The sequence below is a fragment of the Oryctolagus cuniculus genome, chromosome 11 (genome assembly GCF_051225735.1).
Source record: "Oryctolagus cuniculus isolate XC-2025 breed Fujian yellow rabbit chromosome 11, ASM5122573v1, whole genome shotgun sequence".
Lineage (NCBI taxonomy): Eukaryota > Metazoa > Chordata > Mammalia > Lagomorpha > Leporidae > Oryctolagus > Oryctolagus cuniculus.
The window spans coordinates 65,979,600-65,999,886 of record NC_142877.1 but is presented as its reverse complement, the minus strand read 5'-3'; the positions used below and the strand labels follow the sequence as shown (position 1 = coordinate 65,999,886).

Sequence of the window (20,287 nt, the reverse complement as noted above, 5' to 3'; positions counted from 1 at the left end):
TAAGTATAATGGTTTTCAGCTGCAACATATTTGCTGCAAATACATGATTTCATTTTTTTATAGCTGAGTAGTACTCCATAGTGTGTGTGTGTGTGTGTGTGTGTGTGTATGTATCATAATTTCTTTATTCAGTCAACCGCTGATGGACATCTGGGTTGATTCCATATCTTAGCTATTGTGAATTGTGCTACAATGAATATGGGGGGGGGTACAGATAACCCTTTCAGATGCTAATTTCTTTTGGTTTGGGTAAATTCCCAAAAGCGGGATGAATGGATCATATGGTAGGTCTATATTCCAATTTCTGAGGTATCTCCATACTCTCTCCCACAGTGACTGTACCAGTTCACATTCGCATCAACAGTGGATTAGGGTACCTTTTCCCCCATATCCTTGCCAGCATTTACTATTTGTTGATTTCTGTATGAAAGCCATTATAACTGAAGTGAGGTGAAACCTCACTGTGGTTTTGATTTGCCTGTCCCTGATGGCTAGTGATCCTCAGCATTTTCTCAGCTTTCTGTTGGCCATTTGAATCTCCTCTTGAAAAACAGCTGTTTAAGTCCTTCACCCATTCCTTAACTGGATTCTTTGTTCTGTTGTTGTTCAGTTTCTTGAACTCTTTGTGGGGAGCAACCCGGACTGGACTGAGTTACTGGAATTAAGACTTATTCTATGCATCTGCTCTCCCACAATATGGCGCTGGGAGAGGAGAAAACAGCTTCTACGCAGCTGCCTCTTGCCAACTTGAGTGATGACCTCCAGGAGCTGATCCTGCTCCTGATTGGAGGAGAGCAGCGTACTCAGCGTGTGGGCAGCCGAGTTGGGATTGGCGGAGGAGGACTATAAAGGAGGAGAGAGACGGCATGCACCAGGAACATCTAGGGGGAACATCTGAAGGAACACCTGTGCAGCCCCCGAGAGAGCCGGCCGGCGGTGTGCCGCTCCCCCGCGGAAGTGGGGAATGTGGCAGGGGGAACCGCCCTTCCACGGAGGTGGAAGGGTCGGTAGCCAACCCGGGAAGAACCAGCAGCAAACCCGGGGACGGCCGAGCAGACAAAAGAACAACGCAGGGTCCTGTGTCGTTCCTCCACGAAGACGGGGAGCGACACTCTTTATATCTGGATATTAATACTTTATCAGTTGTATAGTTTACAAACAATTTCTTCCATTCTGTTGGGTGCCTCTTCAAGATGCTGAGTGTTAATTATACAGTGCAGAAGCTTCTCAATTTTATGTAATCCCACTTATCAATTTTGGCTTTGATTGCCTGTGCCTGTGGGGTCCTTTCCAAGAACTCTGGCCAATGTCTTACGGAGTTTCCCCAATGTCTTGAGTAATTTGATGGTATCATGTTGTAGATTGAGGTCTTTGATCCATTTAGAGTGGATTTTTATGTAAGGTGTAAGGTATGGGTCTACTTTCATACTTCTGCATGTGGAGATCCAGTTTTCCAACAGCATTTGTGGAAGAGACTGTCTTGGCGCCAGGGGTTGATTTGAGCTCCCTTGTCAAAGATAAGTTAGTTCTAGATGTGTGTATTAATTTCTGGAGTTTCTATGCAGCTCCATCAGTCTACACATCTATTTTTGTGCCAGTATCATGCTGTTTTGATTCTAACTGGCCTGTAGTATGGGTTAAAATCAGGTATTGTGATGCCTCTCACTTTGTTTTTGTTGTGTAAGATTGCTTTAGCTATTTGGGGTCTCTTGTGTTTCCATATGAATTTCAATATCATTTTTTTCAGATATTCAAAGATTGTCCTTAGTATTATGATTGGGATCACATTGAATCTAAATTGCTTTTGGTAGCATGGACATTTTGATGATTGTTATTCTTCCAATCCATGAACATCTTTTAATGTCTTCTATTTCTTTCTTTAGCGTTTTGTAATTTTCATCTGAGAGATCTTTGAGGTGTGTGATTCTTTTAGGAGCTACTATGAATGGGACTGATGTTAAAACTTCTTTCTCAGCCATGACACTGTCTGTGTATACAAAGGCTACTGATTTTTCTGTGTTGCTTTTATATCCTGACACTTTAACAAACTTTATGAGTTCCAATACTCTCTTAGTGGAGTCTTTTGTATCCCCTATATATAGGATCATGTCATCTGCAAATATGGATAGTTAGACTTCCTTCTATACAATTTCTATCCCTTTGATTTTTCTTGCTTAATGGCTCTGGCTAAACTTTCCAGGACTACATTAAATGGCAATAGTGAGAGTGGGCATCCTTGAATGATTCCGGATCTTAGGGGGGAAAGTGTTCAGCTTTTCCCTATTCAATAGGATGCTTGTCCTGGGTTTGTCATAAATTGCCTTGATTGTGTTGAGGAATGTTCCTTCTATACCCAATTTGCTTAGGTTTTTTTTTTTATCATAAAAGGATGTTGTATTTTATCAAATTCTTTCTCTGCAACTATTGAGAAAACCATATGGTTTTTGTTCTTCAATTTGTTAATGTGATGCATCACATTTATTGATTTGCAAATGCTGGACCATTCCAGTATACCAGGGATAAATCCCACTTAGTCTGGGTAAATGATCTTTCTGATATGCTGTTGGATCAATTAGCTAGTAGTTTCTTGAGGATTTTTGCATTTATGTTCATCAGGAATACTGGTCTATAGTTCTCTGCTACATGTTTTTCAGTTTTAGATATTAATGTGATGCAGGCTTCATAAGAAGAGTTTGGGAGGATTCCTTCCCTTTCAATTGTTTTGAATAGCTTGAGAAAAATTGGAATTAAGTTATTCAAGTGTCTGGTAGAATTCAGTAGTGAAGTCATTCAGTCCTGCAATTTTCTTTGTTGCAAGGGTCTTTATTACTGATTCAATTTCCATCTTGGTTATTCATCTGTTTAGGTTTTCTATATCCTCCTGACGCAATTTTTGCAGATTGCATATTTCAAGGAATCTATCCATTTCTTCTAGGTTTCCAAATTTGTTGGCACATGGCTCTTTGTAGTAATTTCTGATGATTCATTTCTGTGGTGTCTGTTGTTACATTTCCTTTTTCATCTCTGATTTTATTGATTTGGGTTTTCTACCTCTTTTTTTTGTTGTTGTTGTTAATTGGGCCAATGGTGCATCCATTTATTTTTTTCAAAAAAAATCAGCTCTTCATTTGCTGCTCTTTTGTATTTCTTTTAGTTTTTTTTTATTTCTTCTTTAATATTAATTCTTTCCTCCTGTTATTTTTGGGTTTTGTTTGCTGCTGTTTTTCTGGGTCCTTGAGATGCACTGATAGCTCATTCATTTGGTACCTTTCCAATTTCCTCATGTAGGCACTGATTGCTATAAACTTTCCTCTTAACACTGCTTTTGCTGTATCCTGTAAATTTTGATATGTATTGTTGTCTTCATTTGTTTCCAGAAATTTTTTTATTTCTCTTTTGACTTCTTCTATGACCTAGTGTTTACTTAGGAGCATGTTGTTGACTCCATGTGCTTGCACATGATCTAGAGGTTCTTGAGTTATTGATTTCCAGCTTTATTCTGTTGTGGTCAGAGAAGATGCATGGTATGATTTCTATTTTTTTTTTTTTTAATTTGCTGATACTTGCTTTATGGCCTAGCATATGGTCTATCCTAGAGAAAGTTCCATGCACTAATGAGAAGAATGTGTACTTTGTCATTGTTTTGTAGATATGTGTTAAGTTCATTTGGTCTATAAAGTCAATTAACTCTATTGTTTCCCTGCTAATTTTCCTGTCTGATTGATCTGTCCATTACTGAAAGCAGAGTACTGAAGTTCTCCATTACTATTGTATTGGATTTATGTCTTCCTTTAGGTCCATTAACATTTCTTGTAAATAGCCAGGCACCCTGTAATTGGGTGTGTATACATTATAGTCTTCCTGTTGAATTGACCCCTTAAACATTACATAGTGTCCTTCTTTGTCTCTTTTTTTATATTAAAGTCTACTTTGTCTCATTACACCAGCTGTTTTTTGGTTTCTGTTAGCATGAAATCTCTTTTTCCATGCTTTCACTTTCAGTCTGCATGTATCTTTGGTGGTGAGCTATGTTTCTTGCAGGCAGCAAATAGATAGGTCTTGTTATTTAATCCCTTCAGCCAGTCTGTATCGTTTAACTGACTTGGCCCTGCCATTTTCCCAAAAATATTCCTATTGTTTACTACTGATTTCTTTCGTACTTCTAATGGGGGATTTTCAGCATTCTCATTCTTTCATAATAATGGCTGTCTTTCTGTGTGTAAGCACATCCTTAACCAAATTTTGTTATGCTAGATGAGTGGCGATAAATTCTTTCAATTTTTTATTTGCTATGGAAGATCTTTATTTCACCTTTATTCATAAATGAGAGCTTTTCAGGTTATATATTCCGGGTTGGCAGTTTTTTTCTTTTAAGACTTGGACTACATCTCGCCATTCCCTTCTAGCCTGTAGGGTTTCTGCTGAGAAGTCAACTGTGAGTCTAATTAGAGATCCTTTCAAAGTAATCTGGTGTTTCTCTTGTGCACATTTTAGAAACTTCTCTTTATGTTTTATTGTGGTGAGTTTGATCACAATGTGTTGTGGTGAAGGTCTTTTCTGCTTTCTTACTCCAAAGTAGGGGAGTTTTCTGTAATTATTTCACTAAATAGGCTTTCTAGACCATTCTCTTTTCACACCTTCAGAACTCCTACAACCTATGTTGGGTCATTTGACAGTATCCCACAGATCTCTAGATCTCTAACACTGCTTTTAAGTTTTCTTCTTGCCCTTTTTTTTTTTTTTTTTGGTCTGACTGTAAGATTTCCAAAGATTTGTCTTCTAGTTCAGATATTCTTTCTTCTGTCTTGCCCAGTCTGCTATTGTGGCTTTCCTCTGCATTTTTTTTTAATCTACTGAATTTTTCATTTTTAATATTTCACTTTGATTTTTCTTTAAAATATCAAGTTCATTGGAAAAATTTTCATTCATATCATGTATAGTTTAGTTTGTGGATTTGCTTCTGATTGCTTTTGAATAATTCTAGGATTAATTTTTTGAACTCCATTTCCGGCATTTCCTCAATCTCTTCATCTTTGCATTCTAATACTGAAATGTTTATGTGTTCCTTTGGGGGGTGGGTCATGGTGTCTTCCTTATTCTTGTTTCTTGAATTTCTGCATTTGTTTTTAGGCATTTGTAGAGTTGATTTTTTTTTTCTTCTGATGGTTTTTATCTTTGAGCTATCCTTTGTGGCTTAGTGGAAGGAATGTCTGCACTTTCGGTGAATACTAAGAGATGTGTGGTGGGTGTGGCCAGGGAGCTCTGGTCAATGCTCAAGGGTGAGGTGAATTTCCAGTGTAACACACAGTTTGGGCATGAAAGATCTTAATACCCAGCTACACCCTGCACTTTCTCATGTAACCAATGAGTCCACAGTTTCAGCACGCAAGGCTACCACAGTCGCTGAGTCCAGCCTGTCCAGTCAACAGAGAGGCAGATATTTCCAGAGATAGTTCCACCTCGGTGTCTTGACCATGGGAGGCTTTGGGCGCTCCACTGTCCCATGTGGCTGCCTAGTCATCAGTCCAGGCTCAAAGTCAGTGGAGACGGCAGACCACTCCCTCCACTAGAATCTCTGGATCACATGTGCACACAAAAGCCACTGGCTGAACACTGCTGCCTGCTTGCCACTGCCGCCAGCACTGCCAATTAGGAGCTTGCAAAAAAGCTTCCATAGCTGCCACCCTAACCCAAAATGGTGGCCGCCCTCTCTCAAATGGGCAGCAGGTATTGTTTTGGGAAGTTGTGGGAAAACAAACATCCCTCTCCACTTCTACTGGGTCCACAGGTAACCACGAGCAACCACCAGTCCGGACCTAGGCCATGTTCTCCCTCCAGCTTTATCACCATAGGTTGCTGCAGTCTGGTCTCATCTGTGTCTCTAAACTGCTGCCTGCTCTGGCTCTTGGCAGCTGTAGCTGCATTTGTGCTGTACGTCCACACCCTCCACACAGGTGCACGCTATTTCACCTCTTCCCATAGTACTTCTAGTGCAGTTGTCTCTCCAACTCTCCCCTGGGAGTGCACTTCCTACACTTTTCTCTTCATGCTGCAAACATATCGCTCCCTAATCTACCATCTTGAAATCCTCTATTTGGTTCTTTTTCAGTATCTCTTATCTGCTGAATTTCTCATTCATACAATGCAATGTCTTCCTAATTTCTTCTTATTTTTTTTTAAAGATTTTATTTGAGAGGTAGAGTTACAGACAGAGAGAAAGACACAAAGATCTTCTACCCACTAGTTCACTTGCCAAATGTCCACAACGGCTAGAGCTGGGGCAATCTGAAGCCAGGAGCTTCTTCTAGGTCTCCCATTGGGTGCAAGGGCCCAAGGATTTGGGCCATCTTCCACTGCTTTCCCAGGCCATAGCCGAGAGCTGGATCAGAAGAGCAGCTGGGAATTGAACTGGCACCCATAATGGGCTACCGGTGACATAGACGGAGACTTAAGTCTACTATGCCACAGTGCCGGCCAGTATATCAATAAGCTTCTTTCTAATCATTCATTTGAATTGTTTTTAAAGATTTTATTTATTGATTTGAGAAGTAGAGTTACAGACAGTGAGAGGGAGAGACAGAGATAAAGGTCTTCCATCCACTGGTTCACTCCCCAAACAGCTGCAATGGCTGGAGCTGAGCCGATCCAAAGCAAGGAGCTAGGAGCTTCTTCCAGGTCTCCCACATGGGTGCAAAGCCCAGAGATTTGGGCCATCTTCCACTGATTTCCCAGGCTATAGCAGAGAGCTGTATCGGAAATGGAACAGCCGGGACTAGAAATGACACCCATATGCGATGCCGGTGCTGCAGATGGAGGATTAACCTACTGTGCCACAGTGCGGGCCCCCTCCTTTGAATTCTTCATCAGGGATTTCATCAGTCTCCTCTTCCTTGAGTTCTGTTGCTAAAGAATTATTCCATTCCTTTAAACACAGGATGTTGCCCTGTTTTATACTTGTGTCCCTACACTGAAATTTGTGTATGGGGTTGGTTATCTATGACTTTTATGACGTTTCTTTCATAGTAAATAATTATGGAGCCTAGTGGATTTTCCTCAGCAGTGGTGGCAGTAAGGGATGTGATACATGTGTGCTCAGATGAAGTATGGGCTATCAGTGATTCTGGCAAGGGTGGCAAGGGAGTCAGTGGAGCATGGAACAAATGCCTTCATTCAAGTGCAGTGAAGGGTTTTATATAGTGTGGAATTCATGTACTCAGATCCAGCCATGGTACACAGTCAGAGGCAGACTAGCAATGGATTCTCCCCCATTATGTTGTCACACTGTAGCAGCATGAGCTCTGAGAGTTGAGAGAAGACAATGCATGTTCCTTCTCTGAAGCAAAGCTATAGGGTAGATTTCTGGTACCTTCCCTAACTGAGCACCAAGCTCATGACATCTTTGGATCTCTCCTGTTGTTAGGGTTACTAAAAAAACAAAACATCTCCTAGTCAAGTCTGTCTCTCTTACTCCAGTGCCACCTCTGGCTTGCAGAGCTCCAGAGGAAGGAGAAGGGGGCACAGTTAAGGAGGTCTCTATGACATACCTCATACAAAGCAGGCTGTCTGCAAATCCACTGGTGGAAAGCTTCAGGAAGCAACTGGAAATGCTGGCAAAAGTGTCTCCTGTACCAGAGAGGTGAAGACACCTCATCATTATAGGCCTAGTCCTGTAGCACTTCACGAAATTAATCAGACAATATCAGAATTCCACTGAATTTCTGACTGGCAAACTCACCTTCCAGTGTCTGGTGTGAGAAACTGCTCATGATTTCAAAACAGATCTGTACTTCCAGAGTGCAGCTACTGATGCTTTATAGGAGGCAACTGAGGCTTAGCTGGCCCTCTAGAAGACACCAACCTGTGTGCTATCCATGCCAAACATGCACTAGTTATGCCAAAAGAAATCTAGCTAGCAGGCCACATATCCATGGAATGTGCTTAAGAATCCACAAAGATGAAACTCAGGTGGCCAACAGACACATGAAAAAATGCTCAGGATCACTAGCTATCAGGGAAATGCAAACCAAAACCACTATGATCTGGCCAGCGCCGCGGCTCACTAGGCTAATCCTCTGGCTGCGGTGCCGGCACCCTGGGTTCTAGTCCCAGTTGGGGTGCCGGATTCTGTCCCGGTTGCTCCTCTTCCAGTCCAGCTCTCTGCTGTGGCCCAGGAGTGCAGTGGAGGATAGCCCAGGCCCTTGGGCCCTACACCCGCATGGGAGACCAAGAGAAGCACCTGGCTCCTGGCTTCAGATCGGCGCAGTGCGCCGGCTGTAACACGCCAGCCGTAGCAACCGCTTGGGGGGTGAACCAATGGAAAAAGGAAGACCTTTCTCTCTGTCTCTCTCTCTCTCTCTCACTGTCTAACTCTGCCTGTCAAGAAAAACAAAAAACAAAAAGCAACCACTATGATCCCAGTTAGACAGACATCAAAAACATCAAAAAACAATAAATACTGGTGAGGTTTGGGGAAAAAGGTACCCTAATCCACTGTTGGTGGGAATAACTAGTATAGTCAAAGTGGAAGACAGTATGGAACTACCTCAGAAATCTGAAAACTGATCTACCCTATGACCCCTATGTCTATTGCAGCTCAATTCACAACAGCTAAGATATGGAATAAACCCAGATATCCATCAACCAATGACTGGGTAAAGAAAATGTGGATATATACACTATGGAATACTACTTAGCCATAAAAAAAATGAAATCCTGTTTTTTTGCAACAAAATAAATGCAACTGGAAACCATTATGCATAGTGAAATATGCCAGTCCCCAAGAGACAAATACCGTATGTGTATGTATAGCTTTTGTCTCTACTGTTGAGGAGCAGTGTTTTTCTTCCATTTGTTGAATTTTTTACTTAATGGAGGGTTACACTTATGATTATAAAATAAACCGAAAGTACATCACTATAAAAATTGAAAGGATTAAGAAAGAAAGGAGGGAGGGTGCGAGTGTGCATGGGAAGTATCATTATGCTCCTAAATATGTATATATTAAATATATGAAGTTTGTTCACCTTATATAAATGAAAAATTTATATAAAAATCCACTATGAGGGGAAACATTTCATTCTCAAAAAAAGAAATTTTTTTTTCTCTTCTTCCTGTTATTGATAGTTACGAATGTCTTTATATCTTTTCCATGGGTCAAAAGGTACCTAAGTATATGACTGCGAGTTTTCTTTTGTTTTGTTTTTTAGACAGAAATCAGTATGGGCAATTTTTCTATTTTCACTTGTGTGTGGATTTTTAATATAAATGTGGGGATGTAAAACATTAATGCAAATCAAAATGTTTCAGTGAACAAGTTTTATCAGTTCAGTTTAGCTGTAGTTGTAAGCAAGTGCATTAACCTTTCCTGGACAACACCAGCATTTACATTTTTTTAAACAAGTAAATTTCTTATTGATGGCAACTAACTGGTTTTTGCACCACTGTTTCCATATGGTAGATTCCATCCACTCATTATACATTTCTGAACTGTCCTATATCTAAGTACCTGTTTTTAATGTTATCTGTCTTCTGTGCTGTTTCTGCAAGTTTGCTACTAAATTATGTGAAACTATAAAAAACAAAATCTCCAATGATGAAAGGGCCAGGCCAGATGGCTTCACTGCTGAATTCTGTCAAACCTTTACAGAAGAACTAACACCAATCCTTCTGAAACTATTCAAAAAAAGGAAAAGGGAAGAGACTCTTTCAAACTCATTATAGGAGGCCAGTATTATTCTGATACCAAAATGAGGCAAGAACACACAAAAGAAGATTAGAGTCAATATTCCTGATGAATATGGATGCAAAAATCCCCAGAAGAATATTAACAAATCAAATCCAACAATACCTCAAAAAGGTCATTCACTACAATCAAGTGAGACTTATCCCAGGGATGCAGAGATGTTTCCACATATGCAAATAAGCAAATGTTAATACAACACATCAACAGAATGAAGTATAAAAATCATATAATCATTTCAATAGTTGCAGAGAAAGCATCTGATATAATTCAACAACCTCTCATGATAGAAACCCTAAGCAAAACACATATGGAAGAATTACAATCTCATTACAATAAAGGTTACCTAGGACAGACTCACAGCCAACATCATACTGAATGGGGAAAAGCTGCAATCATTTCCTTCAAAATTGGGAACAAAAAAAGGATGCCCACTCTCACTGCTTTTACTTACCTATAGTCATTAGCCCAGAAAAAGAAATATAAGACATTAAACAGGTAGGGAGAAGTAAAATGGTGTCCTGGTTTGTAGATAGTATGATTCTATACATAGAAAAGCCTAAAAGACTATTTAAGCCTAAAAGACTATAGTCTACTAAAAGACAATTAGAATTGATAAAAACAAATCAGTAAAGTTGCAGGATACAGAATCAACAAACAAAATCAGTAGGATTTTTATATACTAATAATGAACTTCTTAGGAATCTTTTAAAGCCATGTCATTTACTAGACATTGAAAAAAAAATCTAGGAATAATTTTAACTAAGAAAGTGAAAGACCTAAATAATGAAAATTACTGAACACTAATGAAAGAAATCGAAGACAACACACACAAAAATGGAAAGACCTCCCATTTTCATGGATTAGATGAATTAACATTGCTAAAATGTACATACTAACCAAAATAATCTACAGAGTCAATGTGATCCTATAATAATATCAATGATATTCTTCACATAATTAGGAAAAACCACCTTAGAATTCATATGGAAACACAAAAGACTCCAAATAGTCAAAGTAATATTGAATAAAAATAACAAAGGTGGGCACACTGCAATACTTGGTTTCCAGACCTAGTGCAGAGATACAGTAAACAAAAGAGCATAGCATTAGCATAAAACCAGACACAGACCAATGGAACAGGACAGAGATCCCCGAAACAAACCCACACATCTACAGCCCAATGATTTTTCATAAAGTACTAAACTGATACACTTGGTGTTTCAGTGTCTTCAATAAATGGTGTTGGGAAAACTAGATATTCATGTAAGAAAGGCTGAAGTTTGATGACTGTATCTCTCATCCTATGCAACAGTCAATTAAAAATGGACCAAGGAACTGTAAAACCAGAAAGTATGAAACCACTGGAAGAACACATGGGGTAAATACTTCAAACCATCAATACAGAAGTATGTACTGTGGCACTGCTTGTTAAACTACCTCTTGTGATGCTCACTTCCTATACTGGAGTGCCAGTCTGAGTCCTGGCTGCACTGTCTCTGATCAAACTTTCTGCTAATACATCCTGGGAAGTAGTGGATAATAGCTAAAATGTTTACATCTCTGCCACCCATTTGGGAGGCCTGGATGGAGTTCCAGGCTTCCGGCTTCCGCATGGCTTTTGAAGGAATTCGGAGAGTGAAGGATGGAAGATTTCTGCTATTTTCCCTTTCAAGTACATGAAAATAAACATTTTTTAAAAAAGTTTACTTATTTATTTGAAAGGTGAAATTACGGAGAGGTAGAGGCAGAGGCAGAGGCAGAGGCAGAGAGAGAAGTCTTCCATCCACTGGTTCACTCTCCAAATGGCTGTAATGCCCAGGGGTGAGCCAGTCTGAAGCAAGGACCCAGGAGCTTCTTCCAGGTCTCCCATGTGGGTGCAGGGCCCAAACACTTGGGCCATCTTCTACTGCTTTCCCAAGCCATTAGTAGGGAGCTGGATCAGAAGTGGAGTAGATGACTCGAAACAGCACCCACATGGGCCGCCAAGGTTGCAGGCAGTGGCTCTATCTGCTATGCAACAATGCCAGCCTCAAAACAAACAATTTTTAAAAAATCAGTATAGAGAAAGATTTTTGGGATAAGACCCCAAAAGCATGGGCAACAAAAGCAAAAATAGACAAATGGGATCAAACTATGAAGCTTTTGCATAACAAATGACAACCTGCAGAATGGGATAAAATATTCACAAACTATTAATCTGACAGAAGATTTATATTCAGAATTTAAGAAACTTGAAAAATAATCCAATTTAACTACATGTAAGTGATCTGAATAGATATTTATCAGAAGGAAAAACACAAAAGGCCACCAAGTATATGAGAAAATGCTCCATTAGCCATCAGGAAAATATAAATGAAAACCACAATGAAATATCACCTCATTCCAGTTACAATGGCTATTATCAAAAAACAAATGCTAACAAGGATGTGGAGAAAAGGAAACTTAAAACAATGTTGGTGGAAATGTATACTAGTACTATTGTGAGGAAGAATATGGAAACTCCTTAAAAACTAAAAATTGATCTACCATATTATCCAGATATCCCACTTATGGGTATAAACGCAAAAGAAATAAAATTAGCATATCAAAGAGATACTTTTACTTCCATGTTTATTGAGGCAGTATTCACAACAGCCAAGATATGAAATCAACTCAAGGGGCAGGAAAAGAGGAGTTAAAAACTCCAAACATAAAGAAATGGTAAGGAGATAAAAACATTATACACATTATACACATGTATTAAAATATCACACTGTATCCCATAAATATGCACAATTATTAAATATTAAAAAGAAAAAGTAAATATGACTAATATAGGAAAGAGAAAAATCAAAATGCTTTTAGGCTTCCATATTATTTCTCCAAAATACGGGATGTTAAAATTCTTCTCACCAAATGTTAAAATACATAGAACATAACTTTTCCATATAATCAGATAAAAATGAAAGACACATGATTCAAAAATGGAGTATTTTTGCAGCATTCAATTTCATAAGAAAATATTCAAATAAGCTTTAACTGTAAACATATACTCATGAGAGTTAAGTCTCATGAAATATTTCTCATGAAATATATAAAATGGAAATATTTAATATATTTTCTAACTCTTGTTGTAGTACCTACATAAAATATTGCATAGCAACACATCAAAGATTAACTTTACACAATTAATACCTGAAATGTGTTCTTCCAAAACTCAACTTTCCTTCTCTCCACTGAGAGGTCACTTCAGTGGGTTGAAGAAAGCCTTCAAAAATATGTTCCCAGAGATAGAAACCTGGTAATTAAAAAAACAAAAGCATAAAACATTTACTGTCTCACTTACTTTGGTGAGGTAAGTTTTTATGTTCTGTTCCTAAACATCACTTGATTATGAAACCAGAAATTTTCCCTCTTTGGTCTGTTAGTTGGCAGTGGTACCAAACAAATGATCAAAATCATCATGAAGGCAGTTCATGTATGAGAGACAGAGCTCAGAGGTTGTCAGGGTAAAACATGAGTTACGTTAAGGACTCTAATCTCCCTTACTCTAGATTTGAGAAAGCTGTAAGTATCACTGGACATTTAAGACACATCTTATTCTGAAATGAAATGTATTACATCACAAAGTAAACTTCATATGATTAGAATTGCTTTTATGGGGTTGGTGCCATGGCTCACTTGGTTAATCCTCCGCCTGCGGCGCCGGCATCCCATATGGGCACCAGGTTCTAGTCCCGGTTGCCCCTCTTCCAGTCCAGCTCTCTGCTGTGGCCCGGGAGGGCAGTGGAGGATGGCCCAGGTGCTTGGACCCCTGTACCCACATGGGAGACCAGGAGAAGCACCTGGCTCCTGGCTTCGGATCGGCGTAGCTCCAGCCGTAGCAGCCATTTGGGGAGTGAACCAACAGAAGGAAGACCTTTCTCTCTATCTCTCTCTCACTAACTCTGTCAAAAAACAAAACAAAACAAAACAAAACAAAACAAAACAAAACAAAAAAAAAACAAACTGGTTTTATAACAGAATATGAGATTCATCACTTTGTTTCAGATAGAATCTGAGAAACTCATGTACACACACATCCCTTCAATACATCCATATATATGACCTTCTCCTCACTTCAAACACACACCCCTGCCTGTATGACACTCTTCATAGATAAATGCCCACCCTTACACCTTACATCTTTTCTTCTTCAAGAAGCCCCTCATGTTTTATCATTTCACTTGAAGGAAACTTTTAGGGTACAGGGCTGACGGTGTCACACAATGGGAAAATATTCAGACCTTTGTAATACCTCTGGGAACTTTGTTACAGCATTGAAAAATGTGTTTTACCCCATTCTCACTGCTCCCTGGACACCAAACCAACCAACTTGGCCAATCAGATAATGCTTTCTGTGGGGAGCAATCCGGACTGGACTAAGCTACTGGAATTAAGACTTATTCTATGCATCTGCTCTCCCACAATATGGCGCTGGGAGAGAAGAAAACAGTTTCTACACAGCTGCCTCCAGTTCAGCTAATAAACTGTAGGACTTGCTCCTGATTGGAGAGCAGCGTACTCGGCGTGTGGGCAGCCGAGTTAGGATTGGCGGAGGAGGACTATAAAGGAGGAGAGAGACGGTATGCACCAGGAACATCTAAGAGGAACATCTAAGGGGAACACCTGTGCAGCCCCCGAGAGAGCCGGCCGGCGGTGTGCCGCTCCCCCGCGGAAGTGGGGAATGTGGCCAGGGGGAACTGCCCTTCCACGGAGGTGGAAGGGACAGTAGCCAACCCGGGAAGAACCAGCAGCAAACCCGGGGAGGGCCGAGCAGACAAAAGAACAGCAGGGTCCTGTGTCGTTCCTCCACGAAGAGGGGGAGCGACATAATGGTGCCGTGACTCGGATATGAAGCCTAGGCAGGGTTTAGTGTCGTTCCTCCACGAAGAGGGGGAGCGACATAATGGTGCCGTGACTCGGATATGAGGCCTAGGCAGGGTTTAGTGTCGTTCCTCCACGAAGAGGGGGAGCGACATAATGGTGCCGTGACTCGGATATGAAGCCTAGGCAGGGTTTAGTGTCGTTCCTCCACGAAGAGGGGGAGCGACATAATGGTGCCGTGACTCGGATATGAGGCCTAGGCAGGGTTTAGTGTCGTTCCTCCACGAAGAGGGGGAGCGACACTTTCAAACACACTGGGCTGAGTAATGCCTTCGCCGCAAAAATGCCCATGTTCTATTCTCTAGAACTCATGAATGTATCACCGGATGTGGCATTAGAGACTTTCTAACGTGACTGCATCTTGGATCACCTGGGTGGGCCCTGGATGATCACAGGAGCCGCACAGAGGCAAGTGCCTGGAAGGTCTGAGTGAGGGGAAGGACATGCGAGGGTGGAGGCAGAGGGTCAGTGTGATGTGGGGCTATAAATCAGAAATGAGGGTGGCCTCTAGAAACCGCAAGAGACAAGGAAACAGAATCTAGAGGCTCACAGACACTATGTTAGACTTCTGCTTTCAGAAATGTCAGATGATAAATTTGTGTTTACTCTGATTCACTAAATGTGTGGTAATTTGTTAGAGCAGGTAGAGGAAACTATGGATAATGTAAATAGATACTGGTACTAGAAAAAGGGGTGACTGTGGTACAGGCCTCCCCAAGGTCAGAAAGAAAAAAAGAAACTTACCCTGGAAATGGAATGTGGTCATTATCTGCTTCCCTATGAAGGCTTCTACTCTAGTTATTATCTGCTTAGATGTAACCATTTCAGCTTCTGCTTGCTAATCAGAGCAATGGTGTCAACCCTTGCCAGACACCATATAGCTCAGTATGTGTGAAAGAAACATCATCAGTAACTATGTATGCACGCAGTATTTTATCAATGCATACAGAGGACATGCAACATTAGCATATTCAATTAAATGTATGCAAGTAACCATATAAAGTAGACAAAGAAGCTAAAACCATACATAAGGAAATACCCGTTTGTTCAGGTCTCCGGCTTTTGGATAAAAACCCAACTGGGCCTTATGCTGTCTCCAGTGACGGCGGCGGCAGGCCCCCCCCGCCCCCCCCGCTGCTTCCTGGCCATGGTGTCTTGTCTCTGTTTACAACTCTCATTACATAACGAGTACTTGCAGCTTTGGAATTGCGTAAGGCGGAGAGGCTTGAGGAATTCTGAAGACAATTTATTCACACAGAGGGCTCCTTCAAGGGATTATACTAGTGACTTATGCATCTCAGCAGAAGCCAGAACCAGAGACCGAATTATTCAGGAAAGTGTGTGGAGGAGCTTCTGGTTTAATGGAATGAATCCCTGCGACATACACCAAAAACTCAAAGGTTCTGAAGAATGCTATACCAGCAGAAACACTGTCACCTGGGACTAAAAAGTAACAAACAGAAGTCAAAATGAATGAAGGCTGTTGAGTTCCTAAAATCCTACCTGCAGCAAACAGCCTGATGAAACCACTAGGCTGTGAACACACACTATCCTCTATGAAAACAGGGAGGATGACATTAAGCCACGGATTATTCCCAGTCCTTAAAACCTAACGGAGCTGGCTTGGTTGCATGTCCAAATTGCTTGGACCATTAACTTCTTTTTCCTTCCACTTTTTCCCTGGGTTATCAAGGGGTATCTTCTGCCTGTGTCTGGGAAACAGGTTGAAAGAAGTACTGTTTGATAAAATCCACCTGGCCACCTATTGGACTGAAAAGAGAAAAGTCTAGAAACAAGAAAACATGTTTAAGATGTAAAGTTAATTAAAAACAAGAAGGGGAAGTGGAGATTTATAGGAAGAAATCAATTTTGGAGTTGCTATTTAAAACTACTGCTATAACCTCACGGCCGGGGGTCTGGGTCTGAGGACTTGAAATTTAGAGGTGGAGCATAATCTCCAAGAATGTACAATTTACATGCAATCATGAATGAACTCATAAAACACTACCAGGTAGATACTATGCTATGTTTCCTTTTCTCTCCTTCCACTTTCCTTTTTTTAAAGCAAAATTAAAAAAAAAAAAACTTATTTATTTGAAAGCACAGTTACAGGTTGAGAGTGAGTGAGAGAGAGAGAATAGAGAGAACAAATGCTTCCACCCGCTGGTTCACTCCCCAAATAGCTGCAATGGCTGCGGCTGGGCCAAACTGGAGCCAGGAGCTTCTTCTGGGTCTCCTAGTTGGATACAAGGGCCCAAGCACTTGGGCCATCCTCTACTGCTTTCCCAGGTGCATCAGCAGGGAGCTGGATCAGAAGTGAAGCAACCGGGACTGGAACCAGCACTGCAGGTGGTGGCTTAACCTGCTACACCACAATGCCGGCTCATCCTCTGGTACTTTCTACCCATATTCACTACCGAACATAGATCCAAAGCATGTCCAAAGGGCCAATAAAGCCCTTTCTTTTAATTCACTAAATTCTAAGACTTCCATCTCTGAGTGTCCCATTCTCTAGTTCGTCATAATACGTATCCTGGAAAATTAAACACTCATGATACTCAAGAGTAAAAATGTTCTGTGGGCAATTAAGTTTAATCAGCAACATACTACATCCCCTTCTTGGACACGCGTGATGAACACTGGCATATTAAAGGCTCTGAGAAAGGTCTGCAAAAACACAACTTGTTGGACTTTGTTCTGTTCAGTGTTTCTCAAATTTATCTGGCCATCAAGGGCAGGGGCCACATCTTATTCCTGTATAGCAACTGTCCACTAAACACACAGATTCATGAAAATTCAGTTGACATAAGCATTTTAATATAAACTGCCATACAATCTACTTGTTGCACCGACAAAGCTGTGAGATACTGAACAGCAAAAATGGAATGTGGGTATTGGCCCTGAGACTGTCTAATGGAAAGTGAAAAAACGGAGGCTACCTTAATTAACAAATCATGGCAAACTACATTAAGAGGCCCACATTGTGGTGCAGTTGGTAAAGCTTCCTCCGGTGATGGGGGCATCTCACATAGGCTCCAGGTGTGTGGATTCCCAACTTTCCACTTCCAATCCAGTTCCCTGCTAATGGCTTGGGAAAGCTGTGGAAGATGACTCAAGTGCTTGGGCCCCTGCCACCCATGTGGGAGACCCAGATGAAATTCCTGGCTTTTCAGGCCCGGCACCGTGGCTTGCTTGATTAATCCTCCGCCTGCGGCGCCGGCATCCCATATGGGCGCAGGGTTCCAGTCCTGGTTGCTTCTCTTCCAGTCCAGCTCTCTGCTGTGGCCCAAGTGCTTGGGCCCTGCACCCGCATGGGAGACCAGGAGGAAGCACCTGGCTATAGTGGCCATTTGGGGGGTGAACCAACGGAAGGAAGACCTTTCTCTCTCTCTCTCAGTCTAACTCTGTCAAATAAAAAAAAAGAAATTCCTGGCCTCTGCCTGGTTGAGTGCTGCTGCTGCGGCCAGCTGCGGAGTGAACCAGCAGATGGAAGACCTCTCTGACTCTCCATCTCTATCAAGTACATAAAAAAATCTTAAGATGAATTTAGTATCAATAAAGTGCCCTTTGTGAACTATTAACTTACCAATGGCGGCTTTCCCCCAGATTTGTATATGGAGGTCCGGTTTTGTCCTCGTGGATTTATTTAGTATTTGGAGTCTAGCTTTAACTCTGAGTCGCTGCTCATTCCTTTCATCTATTTCCCAAGGATTCCATTCTTCACTTCCCAAGGTAGACTGTCCTGCTTTAAAAAAAGGTTAACAGTGTTTACCATATGGAGTAACTGCGGTTGTAGAAAGATTCAAGCTATGTAAATTAGCCTAATTTCATCACTTCAATTATTCAGAAAGATAAACCAACAGAATTTGAACGGGCTAAACGAACACAATTCAGAAAAAAGCGACTCAATTCCTACAGAACCCTTGCTCTGAGAAACGACGAGGGGTTATTCCCCTGGGTCTTAAACCCAGGACTGACAGTGCAGGCTTCCCGCAACTCTCTGGCCTTTGGGAAAACGTGCAGGAAACGGAATCCGTGCTTGGAAAGCGTGCGCGCCTGTCAGCAAGCGAGATTCGGGCCGCGAGTAAGGGACGCCCTTCAGTGCCCACCCCAGGCCGCCTGCGGGGGCTGGAGCAGGCCAGGCCGCGGGCTCCGCGAGCCCTGGGGCTGGGCCCCGCCGCGCGGCTCGGCTTCACCAGGCCCCGCCGCCCCGCGTCCAGGCCGTCCCCTCGGCCCTACCTCGGCCGCGCCTCTCCGGCGCCAGGGCCGCCCCTTTCCGGAGCCCTCGCGAGGCGGCGGCTGGCGGCCGGCTGCGGCTCCCGAAGAAGACTTGGTAGGCGGCGTAGAAGGAGAAGAGGCAGTAGAGGGCGATCAGAAACGCGCAGAGGCGCTTCCGCGTCAGCCGCATCCCAGGCCGGTGGGGCGCCAGGCCGCCGCCGCCGCCGCCCCCACGGAGGGGCGCGGGAGGAGCCGCAGCGCTGTGCGGCGGCGTCCAGTACAGGTCCACGCCGAGCGGAGGGAGCGCCGGGACCGGCCCCGCCCCGCCCAGGCAGGCCCCGCCCCCGGAGCGCGCAGGCCCCGCCCCCGGAGCACACAGGTCTCACCGTGCAGCGGCGTCCAGTACAGGTCCACGCCGGGCGGAGGGAGCGCCGGGACCGGCCCCGCCCCGCCCACGCAGCCCCGCCCCCGGAACTCGCAGGTCTCAGTGCGGCGGCGTCCAGTACAGGTCCACGCCGAGCGGAGGGAGGCGCCGGAACCGGCCCCGCCCCGCCCACGCAGCCCCGCCCCCGGAGCGCGCAGGCCCCGCCCCCGGAGCACGCAGGTCTCACCGTGCAGCGGCGTCCAGTACAGGTCCACGCCGGGCGGAGGGAGGCGCCGGAACCGGCCCCGCCCGTGGCTCCTCCGCCCCGCCCTGCTCACGAGGGCCCCGCCCCGCCCAGGCAGGCCCCGCCCCCGAAGCGCACAGGTCTCTCTGGCTTGGATTAAGGGCGTCTCTTCTTAGCAGCTTTCAGAAGTGGGAAAGAGTGGGTGTACCTGTGACCCCTATGCCGTCCCCCCGGTTGCATCCTTCCACCTTCTTGGTCAGGTTACCTTTGTGAAATATGAAAACCAGCACCCGAATACTGGTGTGTGATGGTGCCAGGAAGGCATGAACCGTGTCATTGCTTTGTTCAATGTGGAATCCCCAGTGCCTAGGATAGGGTCATTGGTGGGTGAGTGAACAAAAATGGCGGTGGTCGCACAGCATCGTGACTGTGATTAAAGCGGCTGAATTGTTTGTGTAGAAATGGGGAAAATGGGGCCGGCGCAGTGGCTCACTAGGCTAATCCTCCGCCTTGCGGTGCCGGCACACCGGGTTCTAGTCCTAGTCGGGGCTCCAGATTCTGTCCCGGTTGCCCCTCTTCCAGGCCAGCTCTCTGCTGTGGCCAGGGAGTGCAGTGGAGAATGGCCCAAGTGCTTGGGCCCTGCACCCCATGGGAGACCAGGATAAGTACCTGGCTCCTGCCATCGGATCAGTGCGGTGCGCCAGCCGCAGCGGCCATTGGAGGGTGAAGCAACGGCAAAGGAAGACCTTTCTCTCTCTTGCTGTCCACTCTGCCTGTCAAAAAAAAAGAAAAAAAATGGTGAAAATGGCAAACT

General features: G+C 43.2%; 1 protein-coding gene across 4 annotated transcripts in view; it reads right to left on the bottom strand.

Annotated features, from left to right (window-relative positions):
* RXYLT1 (ribitol xylosyltransferase 1) overlaps nucleotides 1-19,180 on the bottom strand; it is a 32,400-nt gene extending 13,220 nt beyond the window's left edge. The window contains exons 1-4 of one of the 4 annotated variants that reach the window (XR_016216836.1): nucleotides 18,887-19,180; nucleotides 18,234-18,389; nucleotides 12,917-13,019; nucleotides 7,545-7,623 (exon numbers count right to left, since the gene is read on the bottom strand). Coding sequence is in view for 2 of the 4 variants with exons in the window: in XM_008256732.5 (XP_008254954.1) it covers nucleotides 12,917-13,019; nucleotides 18,234-18,392; nucleotides 18,887-19,055 (431 nt within the window). In the remaining 2 variants the exon portion in view is untranslated. Of the gene's footprint in view, nucleotides 1-7,544; nucleotides 7,624-12,916; nucleotides 13,020-18,233; nucleotides 18,393-18,886 lie in introns of all 4 variants that reach the window. The other 3 variants (XR_016216835.1, XM_008256732.5, XM_002711238.6) reach the window with 3 other exon arrangements.
* Nucleotides 19,181-20,287: the final 1,107 nt, after the last annotated feature.